An 18,424-nucleotide genomic window follows, 5' to 3' on the forward strand; every position below is an offset into this window, starting at 1 on the left:
ATCAAACTGTTTTCTTTGCTTATCTGAGTGTTTTGAATAGATTAAAAGAGCAGATGTACGACAGCAGTTTGAACGTTTGTGAATGTTTTCCCCTTACGTTGCCAGTTTTGCCCCGTTTCAGTAATGCAGCGCCATCTAATTGCTGTTTCATGACTGGTTCGCGCTCCTCGCACGCCGCCAGTGCTGTGAACCAGGCTCTGCTGCGTGTCACAGAGAAAGATTGAGTCCTTTAACTTCGCATCTCTCGTGAGCCCCCTCTAATCACCGGTCAGGTATTGGAGTCATTAAAACCCATATTAACGACCTTGTTAAGTGTTGATTATCTGCACAATTTCCGTGTGTTTCATTCAGGGCCACGTTCTGCCTTATTAGTTCAAAGAAAAGCAATTAGCCACTAGGAAAGAATTAATCAGAAGATTATTTTGACCTACTTCCTTCAAGTGGCGCAGCTTTTTCTGCCGGCTGCTTCTTGTTTGGACATTATGAGCACCTCACTTCTGTCTTTTCATCTTGGAGTGTGTCTTTACAGCGTTTTGTGAGTGTGTGTGTGTGTGTGTGTGTGTGTGTGTGTGTGTGTGTGTGTGTGTGTGTGTGTGTGTGTGTGTGTGTGTGTGTGTGTGTGTGTGTGTGTGTGTGTGTGTGTGTGTGTGTGTGTACAAGGCTGTGATGTTAGAGAAATGCTGCGTTTCCTGGTGTGTGACTCTTATTTGGCTGGAAGTATTTTCCCGTCTGATAATGAACTCTGCAGGGGTGTGATGAGGAGACGCAAGGAGGGCTGCAGAGCCACAGGTGTGTTTGTCGAGCTGTCGTCTTCTCCCCACAGCTGCCCCGCTAACACACATTGAACACACACTCTCTCACACTCGGAGCACACAGAAAATAAGCTCATCCTGCAAGAATACTGCGTTCTTTTAGCTCACAGAGAGATCGAGGTCACTTCTGCCGCATTATTTCTTAAAAGTATGTTTCATAAAGCAATTATTTTTATTGGCTTTCTTTTTTTTTGTAGCTTTTGTGTGTAGGTGTGTGTGTGTGTGTGTGTGTGAGAAAGGAAAAGGAGAGGGATGATGGGTAGTAAAAGTCCAGGGTCTCAGCCACTGAAGGCATTTTTTTATCCATATTGCATTCACCATAATCACCGGGTTTAAAAGTTATCCCAATGTCATTTTTTTTTTAGCTATTTTTCCTGCCAGCATGCTAAGCTAAGCCAAAAGTTTTCTATCTACTGTATATGACTGCATGGGTCTCTGCAGAGGCCCAGTGTACCCAGGCTTATCTCCTGCTATAAGCTCCCAGGAAAGGCACAATTGAAATGAGTTTCTGCTTCAGCCACCTTGCACTTTGGAGACAGTGGATGTTCCGGTGTTGTGCATAAACTGTGTGTCGGTAAGGCTGCGATCGAGGCAAAGGAAACACTGAACTTAAGGCAAATGCATGTCGGGCTGTTTAACCAAAAGAGGTCTGGTGTGCCTTTCATTTGCAGAACATATTCCCAGTATTTCCACTGGGAACCAGATGACAGTTTGATCGGAATGGGAAAAATTGTGACGACAGCCCCATTGATATGTGTGTGTGTCTGTATGTGTATGTGTGAAAGAATAGGAAATGCTTTACTGACTCTTTCTCAAAGTTCGGGACCCACAAGGGACAGATTATAAAAAGAAATAAAAACATCAGTCACCAATTGATCATTTCCCATCATGCAGCTCTGCAGCTTTTTTTTTTTTTTTTTCTTGCTAACTTCCCATTTCTTTCAGTCCTCTCCAGTTTGGGACCCAGACTTCATGCAGCTGTTTTCTCAGGCTGAGTTTTTGTCACAATATGAAAAAACAGACTAAAAAAACATTTTTTTTTTTTTTTAAATTAGCAGAAAGCCCCTTTTTAAAGGAGCATCCACTGCTTTTGAAAATGATCATCAAAGTTCCAATAACTAGACATTTAATATGTGAGAAATTAATTTAATCACATCCCACATTCCAGGTTTCTTCCCCTATCCCTCCTTTGTCCTCCTCTTCCTCATTGTTTCACTCCTTTTGTAGGTTTTCATCTTTAATTAGCTGTGTGGTGAACTGCTTCCATGCATGTTGCCTCTGGTTGTAAGGATGGGCTCAACCTTCCCCTGTTGTAGAAAGAAACCGTCATTAAATGAATGAACTCCGAAACGCAGGTCATTTGTCAGAGCAGTGATATTAATGACAACCTGCTAAGCTTCTTTCAGAAATTAATCCTCTGATTTCATTCCCCTCTGTGGGCCAAGAACAGGTGGTATCTGTGTTAGTGTGTACAGCTTTACTCGTGAGAATAAGACATAAAACTTAATCAGTAGCTGTGAACAAAGACGTGCTATTTTTGAATATGTGCCAGCGTGAGAAGACATCGAATGGATATGACTTATTATCTGCTAAAAACAATGTAAGGCCATAAAAAAGACTTGATATTTAGCAAGTTTTTAGATTTTATTTTTTGATAATGATTAGCAATTAGCAATAGTGTTATTAGAGACTTTCAGGGACTGCTAGGAAAGCACTTCTTCTGGCTGATCCCACTCTGCCTTACTGTAAATAATAATGCATACTGATGAAAAGTGTGGACAAAATTATTCATGAAAACCTTCTTATTTAGAGAACAGCTGAAAATGGAAATTAAAAGTACTTACTTAAAGTCTAGGTCAGCCTGACCACTAAATAGTCATCTCTCCATTAGCCCCAGCAATCTAACCCCAATAATAAAACCCTCACCATGGGGTGAGAGAGGGTGGTATCAACCCGATAACAGATGTCTGAAGACAGACATCTCAACGCCTCTACATATTATTTACAGTAAAGCTAAATAAGCAGATACTTGGTAACTAAGCTTAAGTTATTAAGTTCATCATGACCTCTTCAGAAACCTTACAAAGCAACAATCACAAATAAATATATAGTAAGGATTATGAAATATATGAGTGCCAAAAGCTAGAATATGAAATTTCTACAAGTACTTAAAATGGTGTTCTAACTTTTTTTTTTTTTTTTTTTTTTTTAAAAATCTGTTTATTTATGTCCAGGGATATTTCCTATTTTTTCCCTGACTGTTGTGCATTAAAATGTAATTAAAAACATTTTTCCAGACATCACTAGAGTTTGGGTTTACAATATTAATGTCTGCGTCTGTCATGTTAGTCGTCCCCTCCACTGAAATCCATATGAATAAAAACTTGTTCGTTTTTTGGGTGTTGTAATGCGGTTAAAATGTGAGATCAATTAATGGATTATGGTTCCACATCCTAACTATAAAGTCTTGGCTTCGGCAAGCCAACAGAACCACATTCTCTACAAATACTGAAGCTGCAGACCTGCGGTTCCCAATCAAATGCCTCCCTTTCCCAGACCAGGTCTCACCAACAACACTGTAATGAAAAAACCAATAGAAGGGCAGCCATGGCGGTGTCCAACACGCATCATAAACTAGCTAGACTTTGTGCTAAGGATGTGGAAACAGTTCCCTGCTTTGGTTGTAGCGTTGTAATAGCCCACTACAAAGACTTTAATACTCTATTCCTGCAGCAATCCTCATAAAATCTTCAAAGATACACAGGTACACAATCAATCACGTTCCCCTCAGCCGTAAAGATCTGGTCTAATGCTTTTGTGAAGCCTTATTCTATTCCCTTTTCTTCCTTGACCCCCTTCTTGGAGATCATCACCTCTGCCTAAAACTTTCATGGGACAATGAAAAGACTAATCAACCAAGAAAGCCCTACAATGTCCAGAGCCTCCAGCATCTCCAGGTTACTCCTGTAAACCTTCAGCGCTTTGCTGCCAGGAGCAGTTCTTCACACAGATCAAACACACTCTTCAACAACCCCTGTTTACCCTTCCTGAGCCACTGAACTGCTCTCTTTTACTTCTTAAGATAACTGAAAGTCCTTCACCTCGACCTCTTGGAATTCCTCTCAAACCTGATTTTAGGGTACATTCATAAGGTTTCTGTTTGGTCCGCTTTAGACAGTCTCTGGTGGTTTTGCATGGATCGTCTGGTTCACTTGGAGCAGTAGAAAAACTCATTAGCATTATAAAGTGGACCACAGATTGTTGAAAACTTGGGGTCTCAGTTCACTTGCAAGTGAACCTTGGTGTGGTTCACTTGCAGTGTGAAAGCAAACGGACCATCCCGTGATCCGAAGAGAGGAAGCGATGTAGAACATGTGGTAATGTAACATATTTTGCTGCATTTCCTGATGTTCACACTGGACTGAACATCAAGGTAAAAGCAGAAACCCCATGACTGCATACATTTTAGGGCTGTGACGATATGCTTTTGTCCCAATTCGATTCGATTCCAGTTTTTTTTTTGGGTGCCAATTTGATTTAAATTCTTCGATATTGCTGATTTTTGTAGATCAAACACTAAAAAATGTACTAAACTATTTTTTTGCTTGTCATTTTTCTTGATTTCAATTAGGAGAAAATAACACAGTAGCCATACCATCATCCTGCTGCTATGATGCCCAAGAGGACAAACAAAACTTTTTAGTGGATTCATTTCACTTATTTGGGGGGGGAAAAAAAAAGATTTTTTTAACAGAAAAATTGATTTTAAAATTGTGGCGCAAAAAAATCCAATTTTTGATTTTTGGATTTTCATCTTCTTTTTCAATGGTCATTGGTCATTTCAGGGATTGCAAGCAGTTTTTGTGACAGTGATGTTGTCCAGGAGGGGCTGTTTGAATAAAGTGCAGAGGCATACTAAACCAGTCCAACAGTAGGTGGAAGATTTGTCAGAATTCCCATCCATTTGAGCAAAGTCCTCAGAACTCTCTTTGTATGAATTCGCCCTTAGCTTTCATAGACACTGTGGGCCTTTGCACCAACAGGTATCTGACAGTTGTTTCAGACTTCATCTTTTCCCAATTAAGCTCCGCCCATTCTTTAATCTAAATGAAAGCAAAAAAGTCAGATGTAGAAATATGTCTTCCACATTTACAAAACCTGCTTTAACTTGTGAAAAAGTTTATTTTTCATCAAATATTCTTCAGCTCATATATATCAGCTGATTGTGAAAATATTAAGTTAAGTCCAAGCTATTATTTAGTATCAAAAACTAGATTTTTCAGAGTGAAATCCGTTGGTAAATAACCATGCATAGCACATAGAACTGCTACCTTGGCTGTACAGACTCCTCTTCTATGTGTAACATTGTGTACCTCTGACGTGTGCGGTATGTTTGCTGGCCTTTTGTAGCCGGGGAGTTCACAAACGCTGCTCTTGCTTCCCTAAACTGGAGGAGTTACAGAAGCAGTCACAGAGCGAGCAGGCTTGGATGTCCTTTCCAGCAGCGCAGATGCCACTAAATAAAATATTTCATAATCCTGCCCAAATCCTCTAATCACCATGACAACAGGCAGCAGGGAGCCAGCGAGTGGCGGTGTGTGGACCCCACCACTTCCTTTATCTGTTTTCTTTCCTTCTTTTTATCTGAATTTGGGAGCAAACTGTTGGGTCTTTTGTCCCAGAAACTAAACTGCTCTCTTGTCAGCTGCACAATTAGATGTTTTTCATTTAGATTAAAGTATTTAAGAAGAAAATTAAGTGTGTCTCAGAATGCATCACATGGGATGATGCTGCTTCTAGATGGGCTACATAACTACACAGAAACTCCTGGAGTTTGATGTAATTTACATCTACAGTGTACAAAAGGTGTCTGCACACACACACACACACACACACACACACACACACAAACACATGCACACCTACACTAAGAAACAGTAACCAAAGGCCTGCCGGCTCCTGCGTGGTGATAGGATAATGGAGGTGATGACCTCATGGGGTGAAAGGACCTGTTGCCTGGTAACAGTGTGGATAACAGCGAGCGAGGGGGGTAGTCATATCATTGGTTCTGCATGTCTGTGAGTGTGTGAGCATTTGAGTGTGTGTTTGTGTAATATCGACCCTTGTTGTCAGGTACAGGAGACGATGACAGTGGTTTAAAGTAGAGACTGCTTCAGTCAAGTTGAGGGGTATCGATCAGGTGTGTGTGTGCGGGTCACTATCACACAGCCAAAAACACTCCGCCGCAGTGTGTGTAAACACTCCCATTGTCCTTCTTCTTCTCCGGCTCTTGATTGCGTTGCCACATATAAATAATGAACTGCGTCTTTTCTTGCTGTCTCTCTCTGCAGGTATTCGGCCCCAGATTATGAATGGGCCGATGCACCCGCGCCCCCTGGTGGCGCTGCTGGATGGGCGCGACTGCACCGTGGAGATGCCCATCCTCAAAGATCTGGCCACTGTTGCTTTCTGTGATGCCCAGTCCACACAGGAAATCCATGAAAAGGTTTGGAATCTGTTACAAGAGCTGTATTTTCTGATTTCCCTTTTTATAAAATTCATCAGCTGTGACGCTTGCAGGTTGAAGCTCTGACTCATTTGGCTTGTAGGAACTTGTTCATTTAGAACCCTGCATCTAACAGCGAAATATTTCTCATGTCTGAGGCGTGACAAGCCTGAATGCCAATCAGTCCACCACTTTACAGTAGTTCTGTCAAACTCATCTGATGTGTTTTTCTTATGCAAACATATTTTGCATGTTGTAAAGAAAACTTTAAAAAAAAAAAATTGATATTTTGAAAATTCAACTTTTCTCTGTCCTCTGACTTTTTATGGCTCGGTCATTGTCTGCAATAATGCTGGAAAATGCAACGTGACTTCACAGCTGAGATCAGATGTTAAATGATTTTGGGATTTTTTATTTATTTATTTATTTTTTTTATCATTATCATGAGTTACATGTGGCCTGTGAAGATGTAACGGGTGGGCTACCTGTTACATCATCATCAGGGTTATTTGTGAATACACGGGTCGGTAGTGCTGATTTTAAAGTTTATCCTGTGTGACAGTCAAAGCAGAGTTATATGATGGAGGAAATACAATTTTACTATTACGTGTATATATTTTAGCAAAAAGAAGTGGGGATGCGGTATTCGGGAGTGCTGAGGCAAGATTTATTTAGTTACTTATAAATAGAAAAATGAATGACTAGATAACTAAAACACAATTTATAGTGAATGAATAGAGGTTTATTTCAGGTTTTTTTTTTAGGTTTTAAGAATGTTTTGTTTAATCCTGAGAGACGGAATAAACAGGCAACTGTGAGAGGAATATGTGTCATTTTCAGTTTTCTTGTGCGTCCGTCTCAGTGGTTATCAATCTGGGGGTCCCTGAACCCCCAAGGGAGTCATTGTTAAAATAAAGGCCTTCTCCACACACAAATGTATCAAGTGTATCTGCTCAGATTTTTTGATTTGGACATTTTGTTCACATGAAAAACAGCTTTTTGGGTTCTGAAAGCACTTTTCTTTTTTAAAGCATTCCCCAAAGTGAATAAACGTGAGGTCCATGTCTTTTTTGTAGTTGCATGAAGGGGTCCCAGAGGAAGATCGCTGCTTTATCCACTGCTGTGGATGATGTAACGGATAATGAGCGCGGCTCACGTTTAAAAAGTATGAACCTCAAATGTGTTTCTTGAACGGTTTACTTTCTGCTCACTACAGAAGATTCATCTCACCCTTTTTCTCTTCCTCCTCCTCTGTATGGTTTTAATGATATTTCAGCCCACTGGCTTGTTCTGCTCTCCCAGTACGACTATAATGGTTTCATCACTGACGCTAATCCCACTGGGTGCTGAAGTGCGGCTTTGTTAAATAAGAAGAAGGAGGAGGAGGAGGAGGCTGGTAATAGAAATGCGGTATAATTGTTCTCAGCCAGAGTGGGTGAAACATTTGTCTTATTTTACTGTCTATGCTCTGGAGCCAGCGAGCAGCTATTTTACAGTCCAAGCTGGAGGGTTTGTGGTTTCATACTCGAGGAGAAAAAGAAAGGCCTCCACTCCATGTTGTGTCAGTTTCAGAGTAAGCCGCCGCCTTTTTCCAATTCTCAAAAAAATCTTGTGAATGAGGGACTTGCAGCTTTAAAACCAAAAGAAAACAAACAAAACAAAAAGGTTTTATTTATTTCATTTCATTCTGGAGACTTTCACAGGTGAACATGCCCCCCCCCCCTCCCATCCTCCCAATGCATATACATCTAATCTCTGTTTGGTTAAAAGGTCTGATTATAAACACGTGACACAAACCGAAAGCTCATCTGGAAGAATACATGTTGGCTGAGATCCAATGACTGCAACGATACACACACACACCCACACACACACACACACACGCACGATCTAAGTAGTGAATTACTGTTCATCCATTAGAACCTCGTTGAGAAAACAAAATCACTTCGTTGATTGTCTGCACGAGTTTTTTAAAAGTGAGCAGATGTAGCAGATTGTACGATGGAAACAGATCAAAACAAACTAAACAGAAAATAAATGAATGTGGAACGACAACGTTGCTACATTAATACAAACAAATAGAACAAAATTGAAATGAAAAGTAAATATGAGTGTTCATTTCATGTTCCTGCGTTGCATTTTTATTGATTTATGCAGAAGTTCCTGAAACATGTCTAAAAAGATAAAATAACCATGTAATTTATACTATTTAGTATACATGAAGTTATTTACAGATTTTCTGTTTTAATATGAAAGTTATCAGTGATAGTTTTTAATGAGATGACATACATGACTGTGGACTTTCAACAAACATTGAAAAAACCTGCAGCTGAAAATTGGAAAGCGTTTCGTGTTCTGCGTCTAGCTGGAAGCTCATTCTGCATCAGTCAGCCGCTGCTCTCAGATGCTTAGTTTTATTCCAGCATCTAATCAGCTTTTAGCAGCTGCCACTCTAAACTAAGGCTAACTTTTAATAAGTTCTCCTGCTACGCCGTCATGCGCAAACTGACACCGAAGAGGACCTGAATAATTTTATAATCATTTAAATCAAGAACCTTTTATTGCACTGTGCTGCCAATAAATTAAGGAGTATGCATGTGACCTCCATTTCTACGTGTCTGTGCAGCAGTTTATGCAAGTTGTACTTTGTTAGCATTGCTTTCCTTTCTTTTGGTAAGCAGTCTGTGCCTTTAAAGTAAAACAAGTCACGCATCCTATATCAGTCATGTCTGTAATCATGTGGCACGCACCATGTCTATACTGGAATACTTTAAGTTTGAATAAGTCTTAAAATTGCTAAGTAATTTATTTATTAATAAATAATAATGATTTATGCATGAAATCAGGATTACAAAGCTCATTTATGCTGGCTACTCCAACAAGCTTCAGACAATCGTGATTATTTACAGTGAATCTTCAAATCTTCACCAAAAAAAAAACAAAACAATTTTTAGTTTTTAAAGCCTTCTGGACAATGTCTTTGAATGCTGTTTACTAAATTAACAAGTAAAAATGGTCAAATAATTTGTTGAGAGGGTTGTTTTTTTCAATTTGTTTCAGCATTACAGAAAATCCTTGGTAGTAGTGGCGTTCCTCTAATGCCTGTATGACTCTGGCGCCAGCAGGTGATTAACTTGGCATCATGAAACATAGCTTGGCTCAGCTGAAAGCTAATAACATAGCCCTGGAAGTAAACTAATTAACAAGCTGTATCTCTGAGCTTCAGCAGAGAAATTATTAGCTTTGCTAAGCTAATCAGCAAGACCCAAAGTGCACAGACACGGCAAACCCGGCTCACTCCTGAGTTTAAAAAAAAAAAGAAGAAGAAAGGAAAAAAAAAAAAAGGTTCAGCTCAGTCTCATCAATAAACAAATCGTACGGTTTATCTGCACGCAGATTTCTCTCTGCAGCAATCCCCCCTCTCTTAAATCCTCGGCATAACACGATGCGAAGGTGCCCATGCAAGATGGCATGCCAGCTGTAGTTGCAGAAGAGCACTTTTATCCCAACTACTAATTATCACAGCACAAAAATCCATTTGCTCAGTTTTTCCACCTTATGTAAACTTGCTCTCAGTTTATATTCCTGCTGATTAAGAGTATGCTGCCATTCGCTGTCGTTTTCCAGCCAAGCCTGCAGCCACCCTGCTTCGCTCAAGTAATGACCTTAACGCACGAGGAGAGCTTTAACCTTGAGTTTAGCATCCAGCTCCCGCTACATCTAACTCCAATAAAAACGTTATGTGGAAATTCATGGCTATGCTAATCTGGCTCGGGTAGGTTAATTCTGTTAGCGGGTTGTGAATTTAAAACTGTTATTTAACGGCCTTGGCTCTCAGCAGCTACTTGTTTACGCTCTCTGGCTTTCTCAGCAGCTGTCAGTCTGCTTTATTGTCCTGCGTGCACTCACTCTAACCTTGTTTGCATACAGTCTGAATTAATGGATTGTGACAAAAACCAGCTTTTGCAAGCACTCATTATACAGTAAATGCACAGACAACCACTCATATTTTAGAGCACACATAAACAATCCATTTGCATTTAGATGAAGAACAGCTAACATTAACTTGGGTCCTGGAAAATGGAAGACGGTGAAAGCACTTTTATTCACAGTGGCTGCAACAAGTCGCTCGTACGTGCCGCTGAATATCAGCGCAGGGGGTGATAATGATCAAAAGCAGCGGTGATAATGTGTTTTATTACCTAAATGTTTTTATTTAGCTCTGGCACGAATGACTGCTGATGAATGAGATCCACTCGGATGCCCCTCAGGTGCTGAACGAGGCCGTAGGTGCCATGATGTACCACACCATCACCCTGACCAGAGAGGACTTGGAGAAGTTCAAGGCGCTGCGCATCATCATACGCATCGGCAGCGGCTACGACAACATCGACATCAAGGCTGCCGGGGAGCTCGGTAAGGCTGGGAGGGGTCGGTGGGGTGGGGGACACACACACACACACACAGAGACAAAAAGAGGCAGATTATAGATGCAGAGAGCGAGGCCGTTCATAAGCAGACGGTAATGATATGCCAAGAATAATGAATAAAAGGAGTCGTATCTGCCCATATGGCTCAACTATTCGCCCCGACGTGAAGAAATGAATAATAAATCAACAGGAGGAGAAAGTATGCATTATGGATCAGGGCAGTGCATCCTTTTCTTCGGGGCCAACCCAAACTCTGCTCCTTATATTGACTCAACATAAACAACATATGTAGCAGGAATTATTTATTAACTGCAAACAGAAGAGGTAATGGAACTGATTGCACATTCAAAACAGATGCTCCAGCTCATGCGAAATTCTCCCTCTGATTCCCATTTGGCCCCTTCGGCATATGTTTGGTATGAGAGCAGGATTTAGTGTGATATCCTAATTACTGTCACTGTCACATGTCACGATGCTGGCATGGGTTTCCTTTACTTATCCTCCCTTATTGATTTTTTTTTTTTTTTGCCTGATGCTAAAACAAATAAATGTTGTTGCTAAAGTTGTCTCCTTTGAGCTTCTTTATTATTTTTTTAGTCTTTTGCCCAACTTTTTTCCTCCTCCTCCTCCTCCTCCTCCTCCTCCAGGCATCGCAGTGTGTAATATTCCCTCAGCAGCTGTAGAGGAAACGGCAGACTCAACACTTTGTCACATCCTTAACCTGTACCGACGAAACACCTGGCTGTACCAGGCTCTCCGGGAGGGCACGCGAGTTCAGAGCGTGGAGCAGATCCGGGAGGTGGCGTCGGGAGCCGCCAGAATCCGAGGGGAGACGCTCGGCCTCATCGGATTCGGTGAGAACCTTGTTTGAGGTTTTTAAAGTTATAGTCACCTGACTAAGCTTGACTTCATTTTATAGTCCTCCCCTTATGAAGATGCTTCATTTTCTTTACTCTGATTCATTTTCATTGCACTAATTTTTGCCTCTTATGCATCAATTTCAAGAATAAGGGTTTAATTTAGGCAGCAGACACTCCGGTAACTAATGAAACATGAAGTACATATAGCGCTTATGTTTAATATGTTGACAGAAACACATTCCCTGCATACACTGCACAATCCAAATGTTGCTTTGCAAGTTGCTGACATAAAGCCAGATACCTGACAGATACTGAAAGGTCAAGAGAACAATAACTTCCTGTTTGGATCAGCGAGTCATGTTACACACCTCCGCTCCTTAGCCTACAATGTTATTCTGATGGACTGATTACATCCAGTTGCAATGAAACATTACAAACTAAAAACGGAAATTCAGTATTTCTTTTAAAAACGTTGAAATATTTTCCTTAGTTGGTCTCTAAACAACACATGCAGCATAATTTACCTTCAGCTGTTAAACAAAAAGAGTTTAAATTACTTTAACCCTAATAAAAATAAAAAAAATCACCAAATAAATTTAGAGATTTTTATTTTATGTTTTTTTTTTTTAAATTCACATGGTCATGTGCTTAAATACGCTTTCCTCAGTGTAAACCAGTGTTTTTCAACCTTTTTTGAGCCAATGCACACCACAAACCAAAATGTTTTTGTTTTGTTTTTTTTTGTAAAGTCCATATTATTAATATAAAGTCCATCAAATCAAAGCCTCTTAAGTAGAAATCAGATAAACACAAGAAGAAGGATTTTTATTATCTTTCACCGGGGCCTGTTTGGATGAACACAGAGCTGCTTTTTTGACCAATAAGGTGAAATTGGGTCATTTCTCAGGACCCACCTGATAATCTCTCGCAGCACACTAGTGTGCCACGGCACAGTGGTTGAAAAAACACTGGTGTAAACAAAGGTCTTTATTATGAAAATAGATGCGCTTCATTAATTGCGAAGGTTTTCAGTGAGTGCCTCCTCGGGGAGACTCCAGGGGGGAGGTGAATGAGTAGAGGTGAGGAAATACTACATCAGTTGCTATAAGAAAAGATTAAATCTTTCTTTTTTTTCTTTTTTTTTTCTTTCTAAACCTGCCCTGTCCAGCATCTCAGCATACAGAACAGCAATCTGCGTGCCATATTTTGGCCAGACAGATTTGCTCTGTCAAGGGAGACATCTCATGTATATGGCTGCCCTTGATAATCTGAATATAATTATTTATTTATTTTTAATTTTGTAATCACCGTCAGTCTTGATATGGCCGTGCTGGACCGGGCAGGGGAGGAGAAAAAAAACAAGATGAAGGGAGAAAAAGAGAGAGAGAAAAGACAGGCGTGTTTAAGCTGCTAAAGTTACAGTATTCGCAAAAAACAATATAAACTACTACAATACTTCAATAGAACAAGACATAAGTGGAGTAGTGACAATATTCAAAACAAACAAAAAAAATAAAAGTAAAAAAAAAAAAAAAAGAATAAATAAAATAACAATTACCATCCAAAAAGAAAAAGAAAAGATTAAATCTTTGTGATGCAGTTGAAGAAATCAGACACATTAATTCCAAAGTCACAGACAAATAACCAACTTTGGTTCAGAGTGTTTTTTTGTTTAGTGAATTCTCATCATCAACAGTATGAGGACTTTCTGGCTCGCTTCTTAAATGTAGATGTGATTAAGTTACGTAATCATACTGCAACGGCTTTTGCAAAACCAGCAAAAAGCCAATGGGTTTGTTTGGTTGCGGTGAACCGCAACGCCACGTACAGCTCAGGCTGGTTTAAAACAAACTAATGTTGGGTTCAGTTTCATTTTTATACCACTTAGTTTCTTTCTGCCCATCTTTCTCTCCCTCAGGCCGCTCAGGCCAGGCGGTGGCCATGCGCGCCAAGGCATTCGGTTTCAACGTCATCTTCTATGACCCCTACCTCCAGGACGGCTTGGAGCGCTCGCTGGGAGTTCAGCGCGTCTACACGCTGCAGGACCTGCTCTACCAGAGCGACTGCGTGTCCCTGCACTGCAACCTGAACGAACACAACCACCACCTCATCAACGACTTCACCATCAAACAGGTGGGGGCATCTTTGATGCAGAGGAAGCTTGACCAATCATCTGTCTCACTTTGAGCCTCAGGCGATGGAAAATAGAGTATCTCGTATGAAGATCGGGTGGTAATTTATTAAAGCTGTTAGTTAACCAGCCACTGGTATGTTTTTCCTCCTGGTGCTCCTTCGCTGCCAGCTTGCAGTTTCAGGCCGTTTAAACAACCTTTTGATAAGTAAAGATGCTGGTAACAAGGAAATGCAAGACAGGAATTGGTGCTCAGAACATGTGGGGGTGGATATAATACATTGTTCCTGTCCTTTCCTAACTTTCAGGTCAATGTGACCCAAACATTGCCAAAGTGTGTGTGGGTGTAGGATCATGCAGTTAAACCGCTCTTCACTGAAATGAGTCCAAGCGTAGAGACTTTCAAGTTGGAAAATAGACATGTAACCTGATCCAACTTCCATATGTGTAGAAAGTGGAGAACGACAAGCTTTTGTCAGCAGTTGTAAGCATTTCCCTGCTCTGCCAGTAACATGTTTGTTCGCATGCACATTCTGAGCACTGTGCCACACCTATTAGAGGCTCCCAGTTACAAGCCAAGGAATGCTACTGGCCAGCCAGTCTGCAGCTGCCAGCCGTGTAGGCCGCCAGGCCAGATGTGCAAGCCTTAATGAAACGGCGGCTAAGCTAACCACATAATGCAATTTAGCACCGAGAGGTTTCATTTTATATGCAGCTTTTTTTTTTTCTTTTTTTTTTTTTATCTGCATGACACATGTCCCTTTTAATATTTCTGCATGCATAAATGTGTCTGAGATGACTGCAAATCTGCTGCAACTGCGTGTCTGCTTAGTCTTCTTACAGTCTCTGCTGCCACCTGGAGGACCAAAAGGAGAGAGATCGAGGGACTGAAAATCATTAACATGTATTTCTTTAAAGAAAAAAAAAAAAAAACTTTTAGTATTTTAAAAGCACTTTGCTGTTTGTTTTGTGTGTGTAGATGCGCCAAGGTGCTTTCCTGGTCAACTCTGCTCGGGGAGGTCTTGTAGATGAGAAAGCTCTGGCTCAGGCCCTGAAGGAAGGCAGGATACGCGGCGCCGCCCTTGATGTCCATGAGTCCGAGCCGTTCAGGTGCCTCCACCTTCTAATATCATCTCGCTTCTTCTTTTCTCTTTCTCGCATCTCGTAAATCACCTTCTTCTTTTTGCCGCTGAGCAGTTTTTCCCAGGGTCCCCTGAAGGATGCCCCCAACTTAATCTGCACCCCCCACACTGCCTGGTACAGTGAGCAGGCATCGCTGGAGATGAGAGAGGCCGCTGCCACCGAAATCCGCCGAGCCATCACTGGTATGGACGCATGTTTAGGGGTGCATGACGTTAAGCGTTTTGATTTCTCGTCTCACTAACGTCTGATCATCCCCCGACTCAGGCCGTATTCCCGACAGCCTGCGAAACTGCGTCAACAAAGAGTTCTTTGTTACCACTGCACCCTGGGGGATGATTGAGCAGCAGCAGCCTCAAGTTCACCCTGAAATCAATGGTGCTGCTTACAGGTAGGAGATTTATGTGCACTCTGCAGCGCGCTGGGATCACCTGGACCATCTAAACACCTGCAGTAGTGACACTTAGCTCATTGGGGAGGGATAGTTATAAGTGTTTGTATATGTGTTTGCAACTTTGGATCTAGTTTTTTGGTGTGTGTGTGTGTGGGGGGGGGGGGGGGGGGGGTAAAGTAGCAAAAGAATTGGCCCAAAGGAGTTTATCCCATGTTAAGTTTAGGCTCTTCATTTCTTAGTCGTTCTACTGTCTCAACCAGACTGAACTGCTTCTCTCACACAGCCGAGTGAACCAAACCATGGTACAGGCCATAGCAACGGGGGGAATGCAGGACAAATTATATACCTAATTCTCAAGCAGGTAAATGAATTCCGCTGCTGCTGGCCAGCAGGCTGGGGCAAATAACATCATTAATGAAAATAAAAAAAACCCCACTGACTTCTGCTGCCTTTTCCCTTTTCACTCTCTAACTCACACGTCCTGTAACTCTACCCAACCCACTCAGCATCCCATCAACTCCCCCAGCTCCCCACAGCCCCACCCCACCTCTCCTCAACTCAACATAGCATTAGGATCACTGTCATGTTGGACATTTTGTTGTTGCTCTATTTTTCGATATGTACTGGGTGGATGTGGAGTTGTGTCACTGGGTGGAGAACGGGATGGTTTAAGGCTCTTAAGGAAAAAAAAAAACTTCAGTCTTTTTAAGGAATTGCACAACAAGATATTCTGAAATGGAAAAAAAAAAATACACTTGATGGTGAAAATAAATCTAAAAACTTTTCTAAATGAATTTTCCTCAGCAGATAAATGACTGCATTGAATTTTAGGACTCTTCCGGGCACATTTAGTCACTTCCACCATTTATTTGTAAAGATTTTCACCCTTGAAGCAGCTTAGCTGAAGTGGAAATGGGGATATATTAATCTGTGACTAACTCTGATGCGAGACTTATTTCATCATATTCGTTTTGCTTTTATTTTCTTTTTCTTTTTTTTTTTTTAAAAAGACCCCAAAATTGACTCCATATAAAACCATCTGTATTATTAAAGCTGTTTTAGTTTTCATGTTTTAGTTTCAAAACATGAAACTTTTGGCTTTTAAGATCGAATCGCTCAAACATCTGGAGACACTTTGGTGGGAAAAAGCCAAATATGTAGAAAGGAATTTTTTTACAGCCTGATTTTGCATTCCCAAATCTATTTGTTTTTGAGTTTCTTATTGTTTTGAAATTGGCATTAATTACTTACCAGGGTTTTTAAACACATGAATGATGTGATTGGACTATATTTTATTTGCAAAAATCGCATTTCAGACATAAATTAGCATCATTTACATTCACAATGTTTTATTCTACTAACTTTCTAATGAGTTTCCTCCTTGTTTGTGTTGATCGTCATCGCCTCTTCAGATTCCCCCCTGGCATGATGGGCGTCGCCCCCGGTGGGACTCCCGGACCTATGGAAGGGTTGGTTCCCGGGGGAGTGCCCATCTCCCACACCCTGCCCCCTGGCACCCATCCGTCACAGGCAACCTCCCCCAACCAACCCTCCAAACACGGCGACCCCATGAGAGAGCACATGACTGAGCCGTAGAAGGACTGCTGCTGTAGCCGAGCAAAGGAGCTTAAAATCAGTGTCTACAAAAGAACCTCGAGAGTCAACCCCTCCAACCGTACACTTGACTTCAGCCATCCGGACCTACCAGCAGACTGCCTGCCAGGCGATGTTTCACACTTTTTTTTTTTTTCTTTTTGTATAAAACCACTAAGCCCAGGTGAGGACAGTGGATGTTAGAACACACCTGAGCTGCCACACTGAGATGGGACTGACCGTTAAACTCATGCGCAGAAGAAATTTCTCCTCCTTCTGTGTCTGTTTCTGTTCTTCACTAAGCGATACTCTCCCTCATATGTTTTACTATCGTGCATATTTTAGCGAAATTCCTCCTGACTTCTAGGACACATTGCCAGGAACCAGACGCAGGATGGACACCTGACCCGCCCTCCCTGGTTTAAAGAACAACCCATCAATCCTCCTTTTTTTTTTTCCACTCAGTTTCTGTACAAACATCTCTCATTTAACTTAGTTTTGTGTTTCGTTTTCTTTCCTCTTTTCTGTTCAAGTTTTTCTGTTCTCTGGTGTGTGACAATGAATGGATTTACAGTCATATTTAGAAGAAGAGGAAAGTCTGGGACTCTGTCTTTGATCCTGTCTGTTCAGTTGCACCTGGGGGAACCCTGAATGTAAAGACAAGATGTGGGGGCAGCAGTTGTGGACGAATATTTGAGAACATGAAGTAGAAATGGCCCTTTTAAAAACAAATAAAGAGGAACTAAGAAGAGAAAAAGAACTGCTATTAATGGTTAGACATTGTATGTTTGAGTGTGAAATCTCAGTTGCATCTAGCTGTTGTAACCTTTATGGCTGCTGAACCGAGGTGCAGCTGAGTTTTGCTTATTTTCATGAACCGAATATTGTCTGTGTTATCTGTCGACATTCAGAGGAACTTAGATTTACACGGCAGCAAAAAGCATGTGTGATATGAAAGTGTTTGGGTAAAGAAAAACAGGAAATCTCTTACTGACTCAGGAAAAAAAAAAATTAACAGAAAATCTGAACAGAAAACAAACTTTAAAAAAAAAAAAAAAACAATTCTGGATTACTGCTTTTCATGTCTGTCTTCATTGTGGTATTTTTTATATATCAAAATGTACATTTTTTTGATGTTTTTCACTCCTGTTAGATTTGTATTGCCTTGTTAAATGTTCATATAACCGTAGTCTTATGTGACCCGCCCGCCCGCCCCCTCATAGTTCTTTGTTTCTCTGCTCTAATGAGAGCCAGCTGTGGCTCTGCGAACAAACGGCAGCCACATCCATCCCTTCAGCACCGTGACGTCAGCAAGAGGCGGCTGCTAGCAGATTGTTTGGTTTTTAGTGTGAGTATTTGTATTTGTTTCTCGTACAAGGTGAACATATAGCATACAGTGCAGCTGGAACCAATAAATAAGACTTACTGTTCTGATTGATGATGCTGGGTTGGCCTTTTTTTTTTTGTGTGTTTGAAGGTTTTTTTTTTTTTTTTTTATAATTTTCTTTTTTCTTGGTAAAGTAATTTTAAAGAACTTAAAAAAAAAATCATCTAAAAT

The 18,424-nt window shown here is 40.9% G+C and overlaps 1 protein-coding gene across 2 annotated transcripts in view; it reads left to right on the top strand.

The window, feature by feature from the left end:
- The window catches only part of ctbp2a (C-terminal binding protein 2a), a 69,947-nt gene extending 51,738 nt beyond the window's left edge, over positions 1–18,209 (top strand). Inside the window, exons 3-11 of one of the 2 annotated variants that reach the window (XM_079249077.1) lie at positions 6,164–6,318; positions 10,590–10,734; positions 11,396–11,602; positions 13,527–13,741; positions 14,719–14,849; positions 14,937–15,064; positions 15,147–15,270; positions 15,557–15,634; positions 16,686–16,817. In XM_079249077.1, the coding sequence (XP_079105203.1) occupies positions 6,164–6,318; positions 10,590–10,734; positions 11,396–11,602; positions 13,527–13,741; positions 14,719–14,849; positions 14,937–15,064; positions 15,147–15,270; positions 15,557–15,623 (1,172 nt within the window). In that variant the 3' untranslated portion in view covers positions 15,624–15,634; positions 16,686–16,817. Of the gene's footprint in view, positions 1–6,163; positions 6,319–10,589; positions 10,735–11,395; positions 11,603–13,526; positions 13,742–14,718; positions 14,850–14,936; positions 15,065–15,146; positions 15,271–15,556; positions 15,635–16,685 lie in introns of both variants that reach the window. The other variant, XM_079249078.1, reaches the window with a different exon arrangement.
- Positions 18,210–18,424: the final 215 nt, after the last annotated feature.

The sequence above is a fragment of the Telmatherina bonti genome, assembly GCF_933228915.1.
Source record: "Telmatherina bonti genome assembly, chromosome: 11".
Taxonomy (NCBI): domain Eukaryota; kingdom Metazoa; phylum Chordata; class Actinopteri; order Atheriniformes; family Telmatherinidae; genus Telmatherina; species Telmatherina bonti.